Source organism: Xenopus laevis, chromosome 9_10S (assembly GCF_017654675.1).
Source record: "Xenopus laevis strain J_2021 chromosome 9_10S, Xenopus_laevis_v10.1, whole genome shotgun sequence".
NCBI classification, from domain to species: domain Eukaryota; kingdom Metazoa; phylum Chordata; class Amphibia; order Anura; family Pipidae; genus Xenopus; species Xenopus laevis.
Genome location: NC_054388.1, coordinates 23,577,516 through 23,599,412, shown reverse-complemented (window position 1 = coordinate 23,599,412; position 21,897 = coordinate 23,577,516). Strand labels below are relative to the sequence as shown.

The window sequence follows — 21,897 nt, the reverse complement described above, 5'->3', positions numbered from 1 at the left end:
ATATATATATATATATATATAATTATATATATAAGTATTATATATATATATATATATATATATTATATATATAGTTATATACTATTATATCATATATATATATATATAATATATTATAAAGTATATATATATATAGTTATATTAATATATGTTATATAATATAGATAGTTATTATAATATATATTATATATATATATAATATAGGTTATATATATATATATATTATATAATAGTATAGTATAATATATATAGTTATATATATATAGTTATATATACTATATATAGTTATATATAATAATATAGTTAATATATATATAGTTATATATATAATATAGTTAATATACTATTATAATAGTTAGTCATATATATATGATAGTTACCTTAGTTAACTATTACTATAGTATATATATAATATATATATAGTTATATATATAGTATATATATAGTTATATATATTAGTTCTATATATAGTTATTATATATATATATATATATTTATATATATAGATATATATAGTTTATAATATATAGCTATATATATTAGTTATATAGTATAGTATAAATCTTATATATCATATATATAGTTATATAGTTATATATAAATATAATATATAGGATAAACTATATTATATATAATATAGTTATATATATATAGTTATATACTATATTATATATAGTAGGTTATATATATATATATTATAGTTTATATATATATATATACGTATACTATATATTATATATTATATACGATATATTATATTATATATTAGTTATTATATTATATATTATAATACTAGATTATATATAATATATATATATATTATATAGTTAATAACTATATATATAATATATATATATTAATAGTATATATATATAAGTTTATTATATATAATTATATATAATATATATATAGTATATATTATATATTAACTTTATTATATATAATAATATAGTTATATATATATATATATATTATATATATATATATATATAGTTATATTATATAATATATAATAGTTATTATGACTATAGTAATATAGTTATATATATATAAATATAGTTATGATATATATATATTATATATATATGAGTTATATATATTATCTATATAGTTATAATATATATAGTTAATATATATATAGTATAAATTATATATAGTGCTACTATATATATATATATATAGTATATATATAATATATAGTATATAGTACTATATTAAATATAGTTATATAGTTATATTATATATATATATATAGTTATTATATATAGTTTATATATACTAGTTATTATACTATAGTTTATATAATAGTATATATATATAGTGATATTATATAGTATTATATATAGTTACTATAGTTATATATATAGTTATATAGTTATATTAATAGTTATATAGTCCTATATATATAGTTATATAGTATATATATAGTTATTATTCATATATAGTTATATATATATATGTTACTATATATATATATATTAATATAATATATATATATAGTCTATATATATTATACTATATATAGTTTATATTATATAATATATATAGTTACTTATAATATATATTATAGTTATATTATATAAATATATATATATATATATCATATATATATATATATATTAGTTATTACTATATTAAATATATATATATATATATAGTATATAATTATATCTATAATATATAGTTAACTTAATATATAATTATAGTTAATAATATATATATAATATGTGATATAATATATAAATATATAGTATATATAAATTATATATATATTATATCATACTATATATAGATTAATATATATATATATATAATATATATATATATTTATATATATATATATAGTTAGTACTAATATATTATAGTAATATATATATAAGTTATATTATATAGTTTATAGTTATATATATAGGTTTAATATATATATTACTTATATATAGTATATATAAAGTATATATATAAGTTATATATATAGTTAATATATAGTTATATATATATTATATATATAGTTACTATATAGTATATATAATAATATAGTTATAATATATATAGTATATACTATATTATATATAGTTAAAATATATAAATATATATAATATATATAGTATATATATATTATATATATTAAGTAAATATATATATATAATATAGTTATAATATAGTTACTATATATATATTTATATTATATATATCGTATAAGTTATATATATTTATATATATATAGTTATATATATAAGTTATATATATATATTCTTAAGTTAATTACTAATTTTTAATTTTATGTTATATATAATATATTATATAGTTACTAAATATATAGTTATATATATATGATTATAGTTAATATATATATATATACTATATATATATATATATATATAATATATACTATAGTATTAATATATATAATATATATTATAATATATATATATAACTATATATAGATATATTAACTATACTATATATTCTATATATTATATATATTATAACTATACTATATATATATATATAAACTTATATATATATAAATATATATATATAACTAAATACTATATACTATTATATATAACTATATATATATTAAAGCTATACTTATATATTATAACTATTATATATATATATAACTAACTATATATAACTATATATATATATATATAATAACTACTATATATAATATAATAATATATATTTATAACTAATATATATATATAGTAATAAACATATATATATAGAGACTACTATATATAACTATATATAACTATATTTAATAAAACTATATAATATAAACATATACCTATAAACTATATATAGTAAACTATATATATAACTATATATATATAACTATATATATAACTATATATATAACTAATATAAACTAATAATCATATAACTATTATAACCTATATAATATAAACTTATTAAACACATACATATATAACGATATATATAAACTCTATATACTATATATAACTAAATATATATATAACATTATTATATAATATATATATACTATATATATAACTAATATATATATATATATATATATATATAACTAATATAATATATATATAACTATAATATATATACTTATTATATAACATATATATATAATAACCATTATAATATATATATTAATTAACTATATATATATATATCTATAACTATACTATATATATTATATAACTATATATATATATTATCATATATATAACTATTATAAATAATCATAATAAATAAACTATATATATTAACATATACATATATATTATACACTATAATTTATATATATATATATAAACTATATATATATATATATATAACTATATATACGAGTATATAATAACTATATATATATATCATATAACCAAATATATATATATAACTACTATATATATATAATAAACTATAATATAATATACATAACTTATAATTATATAAACTATATATATATAAACTATATAATATAACTAAACTATTATAGACATATATATATAACTACTTATAAACACTATATATCAATAACTATATAACTATAGTATATAACTATATATTAAACGTATATAGTTATACGTATATATATAACTATATAATAACTATATATATAAACTATATATATAACTATATATATAACTATATCATATATAACTATATATATAACTATTATATATAACTATTATATTATAACGTATAATATTAACACATATATATATAACTATAATATAATATATATAAAACTATATTATATATATATAAACAATATTAGTAACATATAACTATATATATATAACTATAGAACATATTATATATATATGTATATAACTATATAATATATATAAACTATATATAATATATAATAACTATATATATAAAACAATAATATAATATATAACAATATATATATATAAAAAAAATCTATATATATATAAACCGGTATATATATATATATAACTATTATATATATATAACTATATAAATATATATTAAACTATTATATAGATAACTAGCTATAGATACTAACTACATATACACTATATATAGAAACATATAATTAAAACTATATGATAAACTAACTATATAAACTTATAATATAATATACTATATATATATCTAATATATAATATATATATAACTATTACTAAACTATATATATATATATCTAACTATATAATATATATTATATTATAACCTTTATATATAATATCTAACCTATTAATATATATAATCTAACCTATAATATATATCTATACCATACTATAATATATATAACTATATAGTATATATATATTAACAATATATAATATATAAACTATATAACATATAATACTACTATATATAACTAGTATTATAGATATATATAACTTTATATATATATATAACTATATATATATTATAACTATACATATATATAACTATTATATATACATACATATATTATATATATAACTATATATATAGTATATATATATATATAAACTAATATATATATAATGAACTATATATATTATATATATATATAGTATAACTATATATATATATAATATATAACATATATATACTATATATATATAACTAATATATATATATATATATATATATAATAATTAGATATATATAACTATATATTATATATATAAATATATAATATATATTATATAATAAACTATATATTATTATTAGTAATATATATTACTATATATATAATAACTATAACTATATATAACTATATATATTATATATAACTATATATATATACCTATATATATAGTATATATATATATACTATATATAAATATATATAAATCTAATATATAATATCTATATACTATTAAATAATATATATATATATATATATAATCTATATATATACTATATATTAAATATATAAACTATATTATAATAACTATATAACTATATATATATAACTATATATATATATATAAACTATATATATAACTATATAAATATATATAACTATATACAATATATAACTACTACATAATATAATAAACTATATATATAGTTAACTATATATATATATATAATTAACTAGATATATATATAACTATATAATATATATATAACTAGATATATACTATATATAAACTATATTATAAACATTATATATATAACTATATATATTATATTATATAACTATACTTATATACTAATAACTATATATATATAACATATATAATAAACTATATATACTATATCATAACATATATAACTATTATATATAACTAATTATATACATAACTTATATAATAATATATATAACTATATTATATATATATTAACGATATTTATATATATATAAACTATATATATATATACCTATAAATATATAGTATAACTATATATTATATAACTATATATATATATAACTATATAAATACTATATAACATACAATATAATATAACTAATATATATATACTATATATATATATAAACTTTAATATAATATATATATAACTATACCTATATAGTATAACTATATATATATATAACTATATATATATATACTTAATATATACTATAATATAAACCTATATATATTATATATTAAACTTATATATATATTATATAACTATAATAATATATAACTATATATATATATAACTATATATCATCAATATATAACTAACTCTATATATAATATATAACTAATATATAATATAACTATATAACTAATAAAACCATAATATATAACTATTATATATAAACTATATTGACTATATATACCTATATATATAAACTACTATATATAACATATAATATATAATAACTATATATAAATAAAAAAATAAAAAAAAAAAACAAAAAAAAACTAATAAACTATATATATTAACATATATATATAACTATATATATAAACTATATATATAACTATATATATATAAACTATAGATATATATATAACTATATATATATATAATAACCTAAATATATATAAATATATATATAAATATAACTATATATATAATAATAAACGATATTACTATAAATATAAACTAATACTATAATAACATTATATTTACTATATATAACATATATATTAATACTTATAACTACATAATATATATAACTACTATATATATCAAACTATATATATATATAACCATATATATTATAACTATATAATATATCAATAACTATACTATATATATAACATATTATATATACTATAACTATATATAATATATAACTACTATAGTAATATATACACTCACTATAATACTATATAACTATCTATTATATATATCCTAACTACTATATATATATTATAACTAATACTATATATATAACTTATATATAACATATATATATACCATATATATATCATAACTATATTAACTATATAATAACTATGATAATATAATCATATATATATATAACTATATATATTATACATATATATAACTACATATTATTAAATATATATAACTATATACTTATATAACTATATATATATAACTACTATATATATATAACTATAGTATATAAAACTATATAATATATATATAACTAATATATATATATAATATAATAATAATAACCTATATATATATAGATAACTAATCATAATATTAACTATATATATAATAACTATATATATAAACTATATATACTATATAACATATATATATACTATATACTATATATATATACTATAACTATATAATATTTATATTAAACATATATATATATATAACTATATATATTGTGATAACAATAACTAATATATATATATAGACGTAAGTAATAAAAAACTATATATATATATAACATATATAATATATAAACAATAATATATATATATATATATAATAACTATAAATATATACTATAACTATATATAATATATATATATAAACTATATATATATATATATATATATATCATAACTATTTATTATATATATGTATATAACTATATATATATATATATATAACTATATATATATATACTATATATATATATAAACTTATATATATCATTATATATATACTATAACTATATATATATAACTATATAGTATATATAAACATATATATATATATATATCTAATATATATATATACTATATATATTATATATATAACTATATATCATATATATAACTATATATATATATATATATAACATAATAATATATAAAAGCTATAATATAATATATAACTATATATAATATAAAACTATATATAATATATAACCCTATATAAATATATAACTTATTATATAAATATATATATATAATATAACTAATAGATAACATAGTATATAATATAATACTATAATATATATATATATATAACTTATATAACTAATAACTATATAACTATATATATAATATAATATATATATATATATATAAAATATACTATATATATATAATCTATATATCTATAATCTATAGATTCATATTATTATATATTATAATATATAAATATAAATATATAATTATCTATAATATCATATATATATAACTATATTATATATATATATATAACTATATATAATATATATAATATATCTATATATATATATCTTAATATATCTATATATATATATATAACTATATATATATATAATATATATATACTATATATATATATATATATAAACTAATATATACTATATATATAACTATATAACTATTATATATAACTATATAACTATATAACATTATATATATATATATATATATAACTATATATATAATATAACTATAATATTATATATATTATATATAACTATATATATATATATATATATATATAATATATACTATATATATATAATATATATAATATATAATATATATATAACATATAATATATATATATTATATAACTTATATATAATATATAATATATATATATATTATATACATATATATATTATATATATATATATATAGATATAATATATATAGATATATATATATATATATATATATTATAACTTATAATATATATACTATATATATATATATTATATACTATATATAACTATATATATATATATATATATACTATATATACTATATATATATAATATATAACATACTATATATATAACTATATAAATATATATAACATATATATATATAACTATAATATATATATATACATATATATATATATATATAATATAACTATATATATATATAACTATATACTATATATATATATATATACCTATAATATATATATATATAACTAATATATATATATATAACTATATATATATATAACTATATATATATAACTATATATATATATATAACTATACTATATATATATAACTATATATATATTATATATAACTATATATATATATATAACTATATATATATATATATAATATATATAACTATATATATATATATTAACTATATATATATTATATATAACTATATATAATATATATAACATATAATATATATATATATATACTATATTATATATAACTATATATATATATATAACTATATATATAATATTAACTATATATATATATATAACTATATATATAATATATATAATAACTATATATATAACTATATATATAATAATATATATATATATATAACTATATATAATAAACTAATATATAACTATATATATAACTATATATAATAACTATATATAAACTATATATATAATAACTATATATAAACTATATATATAACTATATATATAACTATATATATATATACTATATATATAACTATATATATAATATATATAACTATATAATATATATATATAACTATATATATATATATATTATATATTAACTATATATAATAACTATATAATATATAACTATATATATATATATAATACTATATATAATATATATAACTATATATATAACTATATATATATAATAACTATATATAATATAACTATATAATATATATAACTATATATATATATATAACTATATATATATATATAACTATATATATATATATTATAATATATTATATATAACTATATATATATATAACTATATATATATATATATAACTATATATATATATATATAACTATATATATATATAACTATATATATATATACTTATATATATATATAACTATATATATATATAAACTACTATATATTATATAACTATATATATATAACTATATATAACTATATATAACTATATATAACTATATATAACTATAATAACTATATATAACTATATATAACTATATATAAACTATATATAACTATATATAACTATATATAACTATATATAACTATATAACTAATATATATAACTATAACTATATATATAACTATAACTATATATATAACTATAACTATATATATAACTATAACTATATATATATTAACTATAACTATAACTATAACTATATATAGTATATCTATATATATATATAACTATATATATATTAACTATATATAATATATAACTATATATATATATAACTATATATATATCTATTATATATATATAACTATATATCTCTCTCTCTCTCTCTATATCTATATAACTCTCTCTCTATCACTCTCTCTCTATCACTCTCTCTCTATCACTCTCTCTCTATCACTCTCTCTCTATCACTCTCTCTCTATCACTCTCTCTCTATCACTCTCTCTCTATCACTCTCTCTCTATCACTCTCTCTCTCTATCACTCTCTCTCTCTATCACTCTCTCTCTCTATCACTCTCTCTCTCTATCACTATATCTCTCTAACTATATCTCTATCTCTCTCTCTCTTAGAAGTGGTAGAGATTGCACTCACAGGTCTTAATATGGAAAAAGAAAAATTTATTGCGGACAAGTGCTAATTTATTTTCCAATTTTTCGTTTGTGATTTATGTTCTCGTTTTTGGTTCCCATCCAATTGTTTGTATTTTCACTAAGTTGTCTAATTATCATTTATTTTGCCCTTGACACGTCATTTCCTTCTCTCTCTCTCTCTCTCTCTCTCTCTCTCTATATATAACTATATATATAACTATATATATATATATTCATTCTCTCTCTCTCTCTCTCTCTCTCTCTCTCACTATATATATATATAACTATATATATAACTATATATAACTATATATAACTATATATAACTATATATAACTATATATAACTATATATAACTATATATATATATATATATATATATAACTATATATATATATATAACTATATATATATATATATATAACTATATATATATATATATATATATATATATATATATATATATATATAACTATATATATATATAACTATATATATATATATATATATATATATATATATAACTATAACTATATATATCTATATATATCTCTCTCTCTCTCTATATCTCTCTCTCTATATATATCTCTCTCTCTCTCTATATCTCTCTCTCTCTCTCTCTCTCTCTCTCTCTCTCTCTCTCTCTCTCTCCTCTCTCTCTCTCTCTCTCTCTCTCTCACTGTGTATATATATATATATATATCTCTATCTATCTATCTATCTATCTATCTATCTATCTATATCTCAATTCAGCAGTACTTCCCTCTGTGCAGCCACATTGGCTGTCCTGTGCAGTGTGTCTGCTTCTGTAGGTCACTAGAGCCTGTATGTCTCTCAGTCTTAATGCAATCTCCCTCCAGCAGGAATTATAAAAAAGGGGTGGGATATGGTAAGGTTTTACAAATTTCATGATGGTTAAAAATCATGTATCAAGGATAAATAGGGCATAAAATAAAGTTTAAAATAACATAGAAGACAACCTTTAGTCTACAAACTTCAGCAAATGTGAGAGTAGCTGGCAAGGAAAGAGTTTATAGATGGTATGCAAGGATGTTATTGTAGCTGTGCTGCATGGTTATGGCTGCAGTGTACAAAGTATGCACTAGAAACTGCCAGCTTTTTTGGCAGGCACATGAAAACGTCAGGTATTTCCTTGACACCCAACCCCACAGGAGATCCCAGGAGGAGTGGAGAGGTGAAGGCCAAAACACAAGAACTGGTTTCCAGATATATACACCAGGATAAGTCATACAGAGGAGTTGGCAACAACTGATTAAGCATGTCAAATTATTTCATTGCCAAGGCCCGTGCTCTCCACCACTTGCTGGAATGGTAGCCATTTGTTTTCTACTACACCAACCAACCCATATACCGTGCTACCAAAACAATGTATATATAATCCAAAAAAAGCTGTAGCGTTCGAAAACATCTGGAAAAGCAGAGGTTAGCATCCAAACATAGGGTTTTACCAAACACAATATCTGGCACCTATATCTATCTTATCAAGCTTGATAGTGGGGTTGGTCTGCTATGGGTTCTCCATGGAGTAAATCACAATAAACATGTGAAGGTGGGGGGTAATGTGTTTTTGCCCTAATCTATCACATTTTACTAATAGCATTACATTATGTTTGGGGGACCTTTGGCAACAAGCAGCTTCATGAAAAAGAACAGTTTTGTTCCATGTAAACCCACACAAACTAACTATCGCTGCGAGGGGGTTAACATTTGTGTCCTGCCCATAGTTCCAATGCAAGCTGTTCTGTATGCTGCCCAGATACCACTGAGGAACTGGCTGTGGATTACTAGGAGGAGGGAGGCTGTGTGTCAATAACAACATCTGTATGTGGGATCATTAACATCCACAAGCTTTCACTATGCAGGCTGAAACCCACCCCACCCCACTGGTCTCAGCAGCTCATAACCCACACCCTGCTGTACAGCCAGGAAAATGTTCTAAATTGTTATTGTGCTAAAGAGCAGCAGGACAAGGCAAAAAGTGTCCAAGCCTGCCAAAAGTTGTCTACTTAAAGGGATACTGTCATGGGGGGAAAAAAAATTCCAAAATGAATCAGTTAATAGTGCTACTCCAGCAGAATTCTGCACTGAAATCCATTTCTCAAAAGAGCAAACAGATTTTTTTATATTCTATTTTGAAATCTGGCATGGGGATAGACATATTGTCAATTTCCCAGCTGCCCCAAGTCATGTGACTTGTGCTCTGATAAACATCAATCACTCTACTGCTGTACTGCAAGTTGGAGTGATATCACCCCCCTCCCTTTTTCCCCCCCAGCAGCCAAACAAAAGAACAATGGGAAGGTAACCAGATAACAGCTCCCTAACAGAAGATAACAGCTGCCCGGTAGATCTAAGAACAACACTCAATAGTAAAAACCCATGTCCCACAGAGACACATTCAGTTACATTGAGAAGGAAAAACAGCAGCCTGCCAGAAAGCATTTCTCTCCTAAAGTGCAGGCACAAGTCACATGACAGGGACAGCTGGGAAATTGACAAAATGTCTAGCCCCATGTCAGATTTCAAAATTGAATATAAAAAAATCTGTTTGCTCTTTTGAGAAATGGATTTCAGTGCAGAATTCTGCTGGAGCAGCACTATTAACTGATGCGTTTTGAAAAAAAAACATGTTTTCCAATGACAGGATCCCTTTAACTTCCCAAGAGACTGGGCATTTGGGGAGAGCTGCTTCCCCCTGCCATGACCAAATCGATAAAAGTGAAAAACAGAACTCAGAAATGGAGAAGTGACATCCAATATATAGAAGAAGGAAACATGCTTAGAATACATATGGTATCTATCAAAGCCTTACAATCCTAAACAGTAGAGCTCTTAAACTGCGCATGTTTATCGAGAAGGCTGGGAAATGCCCTCTCTGGCCTAACCATAAAACTCAACCTGGCATTAGGCAGAAAGTAACATGTTGTTTTTGAAGGGCGCCAGCCCATTCATCCATCAGTTAGCCAAGTTGCCAAGGAATGCCAGGAGCTTTAGCTCCACAACAGCTGGAGTGGCACCTGTTTCCTGTGCCTCATTTAGATGCTGTATTTTTGACTATGAAAGTTGGATGGATTGTTACAAGCACAAAAGCATATGTAAAAAGAAATCCTGCAATCAAAGCATTAAATGCAACATATTAATTGCTAAATAAGAATGAGTCCATATCTGTAAAGTAGTTTGGTTGTGCCCTTTCTGTGCCATATGTTTTAGTATGCCCATGTATTTGGAGCTCTGTTCTGTAGTCCTGGCCCCTAGGTCAGAGAGTGGTGAGAAAGGATGGGCAGCAGGAAGTTAACACTGAGAAAGGATCAGCAGCAGATGTGAAGGCCGTTCTGTTGCTGTGTGAGCTTGTGAAATAAGTGGGAGCATTAAATACACACACACACACACCACCCCCCCCCCCCATCTTAGCACAATGTGCAGGTCAGGCAAGAAGAAGGAAAGATAGGGGTTATCGCAAGCAATGCAAAGGGTGCCTTCTTAGATGCCACCAATGCCAGTTAAGAGTCCTGTTTGTTTTTTGCAAACTGGAGGACACTGCAGTCAAATTCTCTCAATCGTGCTGCACTATATGTTGGCATTCGAAAAATTCCTGATAATAATAACCAAGGTGACAAGGAGAAGATATGGAGTGTTTTAACCACTGGAAATGCTTTGCTTTATTGCACTCACCGGGTTTTATGACCAACATTAACCTTTTCAATGCTGGAGAGAGCTAGCACACAAGTGAGAGGAAAAACTTAACATGCTTGTTGGCATAATGTGGGATCTGGGCAAGGAAGGGTTAAAGCGTGGCCAGCTAATGCCACACCCCAACTGCTATAACAATAGTTCAGAATCTGAGCAACAGAGACAAGCAGAAGTGAGAGCTTGAGGTGATATTGGCTCATGGCCCTGGCATCATGCCCAGCTGCTATTCTGAAAGGATGCCAGCTGGCTCAGTCCACACCAGAATTACACTTGCCCCCCCCCCATCTTTTTCAGTCTGTATGTTCTAAGTAGAGTGGGAGGAAAAAGGAAAGTGAGAGCAAAAGGAAAGTGAGAGCAAAAATATAGAACATAAACAGAAAGACACCAAGGGACACCAATACACAAACCAACATGGTGATACAGATTAATGCATGCAAATAATTTTACATTATAGTACATCCCAATGCACACATACTGTGCATACATATAATGGAATAGTGATCTGCAGATAAATACCAAGGGACATGCAACTAAAAAATGAAAATTACCCACACAGACAAATGCTAACAAACACACACCAAGTTTATTTTTAAGATATAAATGCCTCACCCTGAGGGCTGAAACTGTTTGTCGTTATACAATGGGAGTTTTTTACCCACAAGCAAAACGGACATTCAACACCTTAATAACAAAAAAATTAACTGTCTCAAAAACATCATAAATGCCTCCAGGTTGCCTCAGTCATTCTGTACATAAAAAAAAAAGCATGCAAGTTTATGGGAAGCCTCATCTCACCAGCAATAACGTAGCAATATTGACGCCATATTAGTTGTGCCCTTCATAGTGATATTGTGTAGGATATATTAAGTAGAGAAAAACAGATTAAAGTGGACACACTACCACTTAACCAGGACATGAACATGGAATGGCATAGCAATAACAATATATGTGTAGCCTTATATGGCATTTGCTTTTAGATGGGGACTGGAAAGATTCAGAATAAGGCAAATAATTAAAAATAAATAATGAAGACCAATTGAAAAGTTGCTTAGAATTGACCATTCTATAAATTAAAGTATGAACCACCCCTTTAAAGAATATTAAAAGGATGTCAACAATTGCCTGTATTTGACAAGTGCAATTTTACCCCTGGAAAAAACATTATCATTGATATTCTAGATCTAAGACATATCAGGAGGATGTATACAGGACCATACAGGCTGAACCTAACAAGTGCAGTCAGTCAGATTTTTAATGTTCAAGATCTCCTTGGAAGGCAACCTTTGGTTAGGGCCCTGTTTGGATAATTACAAGGTTATAGATCTACAGACCCTGCTACATTAGTCATTATTAAACATATCTAGGGCAAAATTGTGGACAGCACCCTAGTTTCCCTCATAACTCAATCTCTGCCTCCCCCCACCCTGCTCCAAGCAGTCCCATAGTTTGGGAACCCCTGTCCTACTGTGAAATATTCTTTAAAGTAATAATTACAAGTATAAGCAAATTTAGTGGTAACATTCCAAAGCTCTTTAAATGAAACTATACCATAAACAGTAATATATGTACACGTTCAGATCCTTTTAAATAATTTATTTATGTATGGTGTATGTTATATAGTGTCATGTTAGCGGTTGTCAGTTTGTAATAAGGGTTCTGCAGTGTGAAAAGCTAACCTCTAACCTTAAGCTCCCAGGTGTCTCCCTGCAATGCTACCAAACCAGTTTATCTAGGGCGGGGATGAGGGTAGCAGGGGGCAGGTTATAGCCTAGGCCTATTGTGCTTTCTGAAAATCCACAGAGAATGAATGAATGGAGACAAATTTATAACAAAACTAAGCTACTGATAATGTTGCTATTGTTGCAAAATGTTCTAGTTGCTGATGGATAAAGACTCCAGTTAATTGATCTTCTATTCAAGACAAAGGTGTTTTTATTTCAGGATCAGCCAAAATCAATATTAAAAAGCAGTGTATGTATTTTGACCGGTTATCTAAGGGGCAGCCATTGGTCCCAGTGTGGACCAATGCATTATCATTATTATTACAATTGTGAACATTATGAAAAATATTACTATTTTTATTACTACTTTATTACTATTGTTAGCATAATCAGCGGCGATCTCGGGGGTGCAGCCCAGATGATGCCGCCCCCTCTCAGTGCTTAAAAATCTGTGCCGAAGCGTGTCAAAAGGGACCAGCATCGCTAGTGCATTGAGCGCAATTGCGCTCTCTGCACTAGCGGAGCCAAATTTCCGGGTTAAAACACGGAAATTCGGCTCTTGAAGTTACAAGAGGCGGATTTTTGTCACCCCTTGTAACTGGCCGCTCACTGCCGCCTGAGGCAAGGGTCTCATCTGAGCATAATTATAATATACTTGTGATTGTTCAATTCTATTTTTCATGTCCAGTTTCAACTCTGCTGTGTTCGTGCACACGCAGGCTGATCGGATTCAAATCAATGGAGCAGAGCAGAGGCAAGGAGCAGATACTTCAGCCTGTGTGCCCTCAGCGTGAAAAGTACATAAAAGTTGGTTTAATATTTCTAGTTAGTATTTAGCTCATTTAAAGTGAACTACTTCTCAGACAGGCAAGTACTTTGAAGCTTGGCTTTACTTATCCTATATCTCTGTAACGGACATGGGTGGTGTTTTGCATGTGACTGACAAAAAGTGGTGCTATCTTTCTGTGCAGAACTAGCAATGACCCTTTCATGACCCCACCTACCGCCAGTAAATAGAGAAAACATTCCTGCTGCAAATTATAGTATTGTTTTACTTTTAAAACAAGTTAAAAAAAAAAGAAATAAAAAAAGAATATGTTTTTCATGATGACGGGACCCAGCAAGCTCCAAGTGCTGCAAGTCACATGACCATTCCATATCAGTTTCAGTCAATATCATGACCCCCACTTTCATATAATATTCGTGTGTGTCAGGAGGGTTTAAAAAAAAAAAAAAAAAACACACACACATAACTTGAATTTTACCTGCTTATCAAGATTACTGGGATGTAAAGCATGAAATAAAGAGATAGTTAATGCTACTTGACAGACACACACACGTTGCTGAGGGCACCCACATAGTCTTTAAAGCAGAAGCCATAGAAGGAATGTGTTTCACATTTCACACATAGCCATGAGGCATCTTACAAAAAGTCACACAGATCCTGCACACTTATTCATTTTGATTTCACCCCTGTCACTGACCTTCATGGGAGTGAGAGAACCAGATCTGGGAGGTGCCAGTCCCATGGGGTCCCCTGTAGGTGGTTTCTTGGGGGGAGTTTGATGCTCCTGCTGGATGCGCTGCTGCTGCTGCTGAACCAAGGCTGCTACTCAGGAAACTGCCCATGAAAGAGGGTGAGGAGTTTGCCATTAAAGCGCTCCCAGCTGCAGAGAGAAAAAAGGAATCTTGTAAATACATAATTAAATTTTGCATTTATTATACAATAAGCCAGAAATCACTTTGTGCACAAAATATAGCTTCTGTGGAAATCTGCATTTGTACAAGAAAGAGTTGCCACTTTGTATAAATGTCAAGAGACATCTTATTGCATAGCCACAGTACCTGTATTGGTTTAAAAAGCATGTGCTGGTGTCTATAGATAAGGCTCCACTTATATAAGCAAAGAGGTAATATCCATGTCTGATTATTAAACAAAATACAGGGAAATATACAAGTACTGCAATTATACAAAATGCTATACCATCATTCGTTGCGGTCTATTTAAAATATAAAATGGAAGATGAGTATGTTGTAACAGAAAAAATATTAACATTATAAAACTTGGTCCATTTAATCCAAATTAGTACTGGCATACTAGTGCCTTAGCGACTGGACTAATCCAGCCCTGGGCATCCTCCTACAAAGTTTTGCCCCAGTGGGAGTTTTCCTAGCTGGACAGACCGAAACCATGGAATTTAAGATAAAACCAACATGCAAACAATCGCTACAGTGCCATAAAAATTAATTGTTTCAGTTCATGCTCATATATTCAGAAAAGAGGGAGGAAATTGTTAAATAAAAATGTGGGTTAATTGGTCTTTGTTACATGATGAAAGAAATGAATTAGTGTGTAAAATAAAATACTCAGCACTAAAGGGAAAGGGCGAATAAACAAAGGGGAAAAGGATGACAAAATGAAATAATTTGTCAGATCTGAGCTATGTAGGCAATGAATGTAATCTGTATTATTTGGTCTTCACTCAAAATCAAAAAGCATCTTCAAGCAAATCATGCCAGCATCCTGTGACTTCTCTATACCTTACCCCCACCACCAATGGACTCCCAGCTGCCACTAAATTATAAGTGTTGTTGCAAATATCTCCTAGGCACAGAAATGGGAGTCAAGCAGGCATTGAGCAGCAGTAGTCCAGGCATAACTGTATATGCTATGAGCCTAGGAACCAAGCACTAAGCTCCTGTAACAAGCTGTTCAAAGGCATTGCTGGCGATTTATAGCTCTTTTTGCTGGGGTACCACCATGACCTTGGCTTAAACAGTGCAGCCAAATTAGTAAATGTTAAAATTCTCTTTTTAAAGAAGTAGAAATTACTGCAATGCAGAGGAACTCCTAGGCAACCATGTGGTTTAATCAACATGCCTGATGTCGCCCAGCCTCTGAATTAGGAATTTAGACATACATATTTTACTCAATCTGTATAAACTGTCAATGCTTTTATAAATAAACAGTAATAATTGAAATAACTATATTCATGTCCAAAATAAGGAGATTTTTATATCAGCGACGGGATGCCAAACATGTGGCTAGGTTCTTCAGCGGTTATTAGCTACAACAGCCAGGATGCTAAATTACAGAACGGTGCTTTGGATTGCAGGGCTCTGTACTAGGTCCTTTGCTTTTCAACTTGTTTATTAATGAGCTGGAGGTGGACATTGAAAGTGCAGAATGATAGGTTCCATGCAGGATGCTGCCACTTTGCAGAGTGATTTGACTAAGTTGGTTATGCACTTTGGCAAAAATAATATAAATGCGTGTTAAACACTAAATGGCAGTGTGTTGGGAGTTTCATTAAAGGGGTTTTTCACCTTTGAGATAACTTAGTATGATGTAGAGAGTGATATTCTGAGACGATTTGAAAATGGTTTCAATTTTTTTTTTTTTTATTTGTGGTTTTTGAGTGATTTAGCTTTTTATTCAGCAGCTCTCCAGTTTGCAATGTCAGCAATCTGGTTGCTAGGGTTCAAATTACCCTAGCAACCATGCATTAATTTGAATAGGGGACTGGAATATGAATAGGAGAGGAGCTGAATACAAAGATTAGGAATATCAAGTAGCAATAGCAATACATTTGTAGCCTTACAGAGCATTTGTTTGAAGGGAGTCAGTGACACCCATTTAAAAGCTACAAAGAGTCAAAAGAAAAAGGCAAATAACTATAAAACCATTCAATAACATACTAAAAGTTGCCTTAAAAGAGAACCACCCCTTTAACTGAGAAGGATCTAGGGGTTTTGTAACAAGTTGTCTAATTCTGGGCAGTGTCATTCTGTGGACACTAAAGCAAATAAAGGTCTGTCTTGCATAAAAAGGCATTAAATCAAGGGATGAAAACATAATTATGCCTCTTTATATGTCCCTGATAAGGCCTCATCTGGAGTATGCAGTGCAGTTTTGGACTCCAGTCCTTAAAGGGGTGGTTCACCTTAAAGTAAACTTTTAGTATGTAATACAATGACCAATTCCAGGAAACTTTTTTCATTGGTTTTCATTATTTATTTTTGATAGTTTTATAATTTTTTGCCTTTTTCTTCTGACTCTTTCCAGCTTTCAGGTGGGAGTTGCCGACCCCATCTAAAAAGCAAATTATCTGTAAGGCTACACATTTATTATTACTGCTACTTTTTATTGCTCATTTTTCTAGTAAGGTCCTCTGATATTTATATCCCAGTCTCTTATTCAAATCAAAGCATGGTTGCTAGGGTAATTTAGACCCTAGCTACCAGATTGTTTATAATGTAAATTGAAAAGCTGCTGAATAAAAAACTAAACGTTATAGACAAATAGCAGGGGACCTTTTTACCCATAAAGAGGTTGTGGAATGCACTGCAGGGTGATTTTGTAAAGGCTGATTCTGTTAATGCTTGTAAGAGTGGCTTGAATGAGTGTGTGTATGCTAATCCATAGATATTGGTTTAGTGTTGCAGCAACTGCTTGCAGATCATGGGCATATTATTATAGCCCTTCTTACTTCCCATTATTATTTCAGTATAGGAAAATAACATGAAATCTTACTCCGTAGTCACAAACACTATTCTAAATGATCACTGTATTCCATTCTTTACACCCCCTTAGCTTGAAAAGACAGGAGTCCAGCAAATGTAACGGATCATAAAACTTCTGCTGCTTATCAATATACATGACAAATATTGCACCAATGCATCCTACAAAATGGAAAATCTCTGACAAGTTGAATCAGCTGGTCCCACCTTGTTACTTTCATCGCAAACCATCTCTACAACATGCCAAAGATAAGGTTATGCTGACTATTAAAACAACAACGTGCTTCCTAAATAAACAGGATAGTACTTTAAATGATCAGGTCATATAACCGTGACACCAACCACAAGTAACAACTGAAGAATCTTGGTATGAGATGCAGTTAAGATTGTATCCAACATCAACCAATGAAGGACTTCCCCAGGCACCATAGATCACTAAAGCTGGCCATAGACGCAAAAATCTGATTGTACGAATCGAGGATTGTACGATTTTCAGAGGGAGACTGTCACAAGCTTTGTCGGACATAACTATCGTACGATTGCTGTCTGGGGCAGAACATCGGCTGATCTGTTCTTACTTCTTCTGAATGGTAAGACTTTGATCCTTATGGTTAGTGGCAGGTCGGGAGATGGGAAAGACCGATCGTACGTTGATTCGTACGATCGGATCTTTGCGTCTGTGGCCAGCTTTAGTAGTCACTGAATCGAATGACTTGCTTGCAATGTGATCCGTAAGGTGGATTGATGTAGAGCCAGGAATAGGCTACACCAACCTACTTACCCAAGTAGTACATGATGTAAAAGATCAGTTAGGTCTTCCCTAATAATCCATTTTTACTGTGTATCCCATGCACCATAAGAGACTGCTAAATAGCTTCATCATGAGAAAACAGAGAAAGAAACAGGACCTGCCAGCCCAACAGCAACCATTTGCAAGAGAAAATAGCAAAGGAAATTGTTACACGGATCGTAAAAAGAAAGTTTTATTGTGTGATCACATGGCGGCAGTCTCTCCTGGGACAGAAGCCATGGAAACATGGACACATTAACCCTTTCACTACCAAAGCAATTTGCTGTAGATGTGGTCAGTGTACTTCTGAGGGAATCCTGTGTGCACTCACCACCTGGGTCTCATGCCATCTCTCCCCTTGGGTAAAGTGTTTCTAGGCAAAAAAAAAAAAAAGGGGGGCGGTTTAAGAATAACAGAAAGCAATTTGTGTCTGATAAAAAACAGGTCTGAGCTGCTGGGGATGGGTGGAAAAAGGAGGGGGGTCCTCCCACACTGCCAAAATGCTCCCTTCTAAATGCTTTGGAAATGAGTGGCCTGTGTGGTTTTAAGGGGAACGAAATCTGCTCCTCTTCCTGTTTAACCATGTGACAATTTCACTCACTAAAATCACTAAAATGAGTTCATGAGAACCTAAAATAGGCTCTCTCTGCTGATAGAAGGAAATGCTGGTTCATACCACCACATTTCATCAAACAATTAAAATATGTAATGCCAGGAATAAGGAGTAAGTGAGGAGTGGCTCCACAAATAAGCAATTCTGGGCTCTTACTCCAGGAAAGTTTGGCTCCCTTCTAAGCGCTTGTTTTTTTCTTCATTTATCTATTCTTTCAGCGACCAAAAGTTAGACTCTAGGTTCTGTAGTCCACAAATTAGACTATAAATGTAGTGAAGCAAGGCTGCAATGAAAAACATTGTAAAGCATGTTCATAAATAAGCTGTACAAAAAGTTTAATTGTTAAAAATCTTCAGAAAATCATATTCACAATGGTTCTGATGAGGGTACTTTTATACATGCATATTATGAATTTTCTGTATATACTTTTTTGCTAGGGACGGGCTGCACCTCAATGATGATGGTGCAGCCGTTTTGGGGGAGAAGATGGCTAGACGGTTGGAGGAGATTTTAAACTAGGCGTGGGGGGGGGGAGGGTTCAGTAAAAGATTCAGTGGAAGACAGGTTAGATGAGGTAGTGGGCAAAGGAAGGGAAAATGGGGGAGGAGATTTGGTTGGGGGTACTGTTAAGGATAGGGAGGACCACATGTCATTTGTTCAATATGGAACCAGTATTAAATGTATGTTTGCAAATGCAAGGAATCTGACTGACTGATAAAATGGGAGAGTTGGAGGTGCTGGATGGAAAATATGAT

The 21,897-nt window shown here is 25.6% G+C and overlaps 1 protein-coding gene across 6 annotated transcripts in view; it reads right to left on the bottom strand.

Moving 5' to 3' along the window:
• Positions 1–21,897, bottom strand: part of bahcc1.S (BAH domain and coiled-coil containing 1 S homeolog) — a 140,277-nt gene that overhangs the window by 62,992 nt on the left and 55,388 nt on the right. For all 6 annotated transcript variants that reach the window (XM_018238333.2, XM_018238334.2, XM_041578925.1 and 3 more), the window contains exon 3: positions 16,703–16,885. In XM_018238333.2, the coding sequence (XP_018093822.1) occupies positions 16,703–16,885 (183 nt within the window). The remainder of the gene's footprint in view (positions 1–16,702; positions 16,886–21,897) is intronic.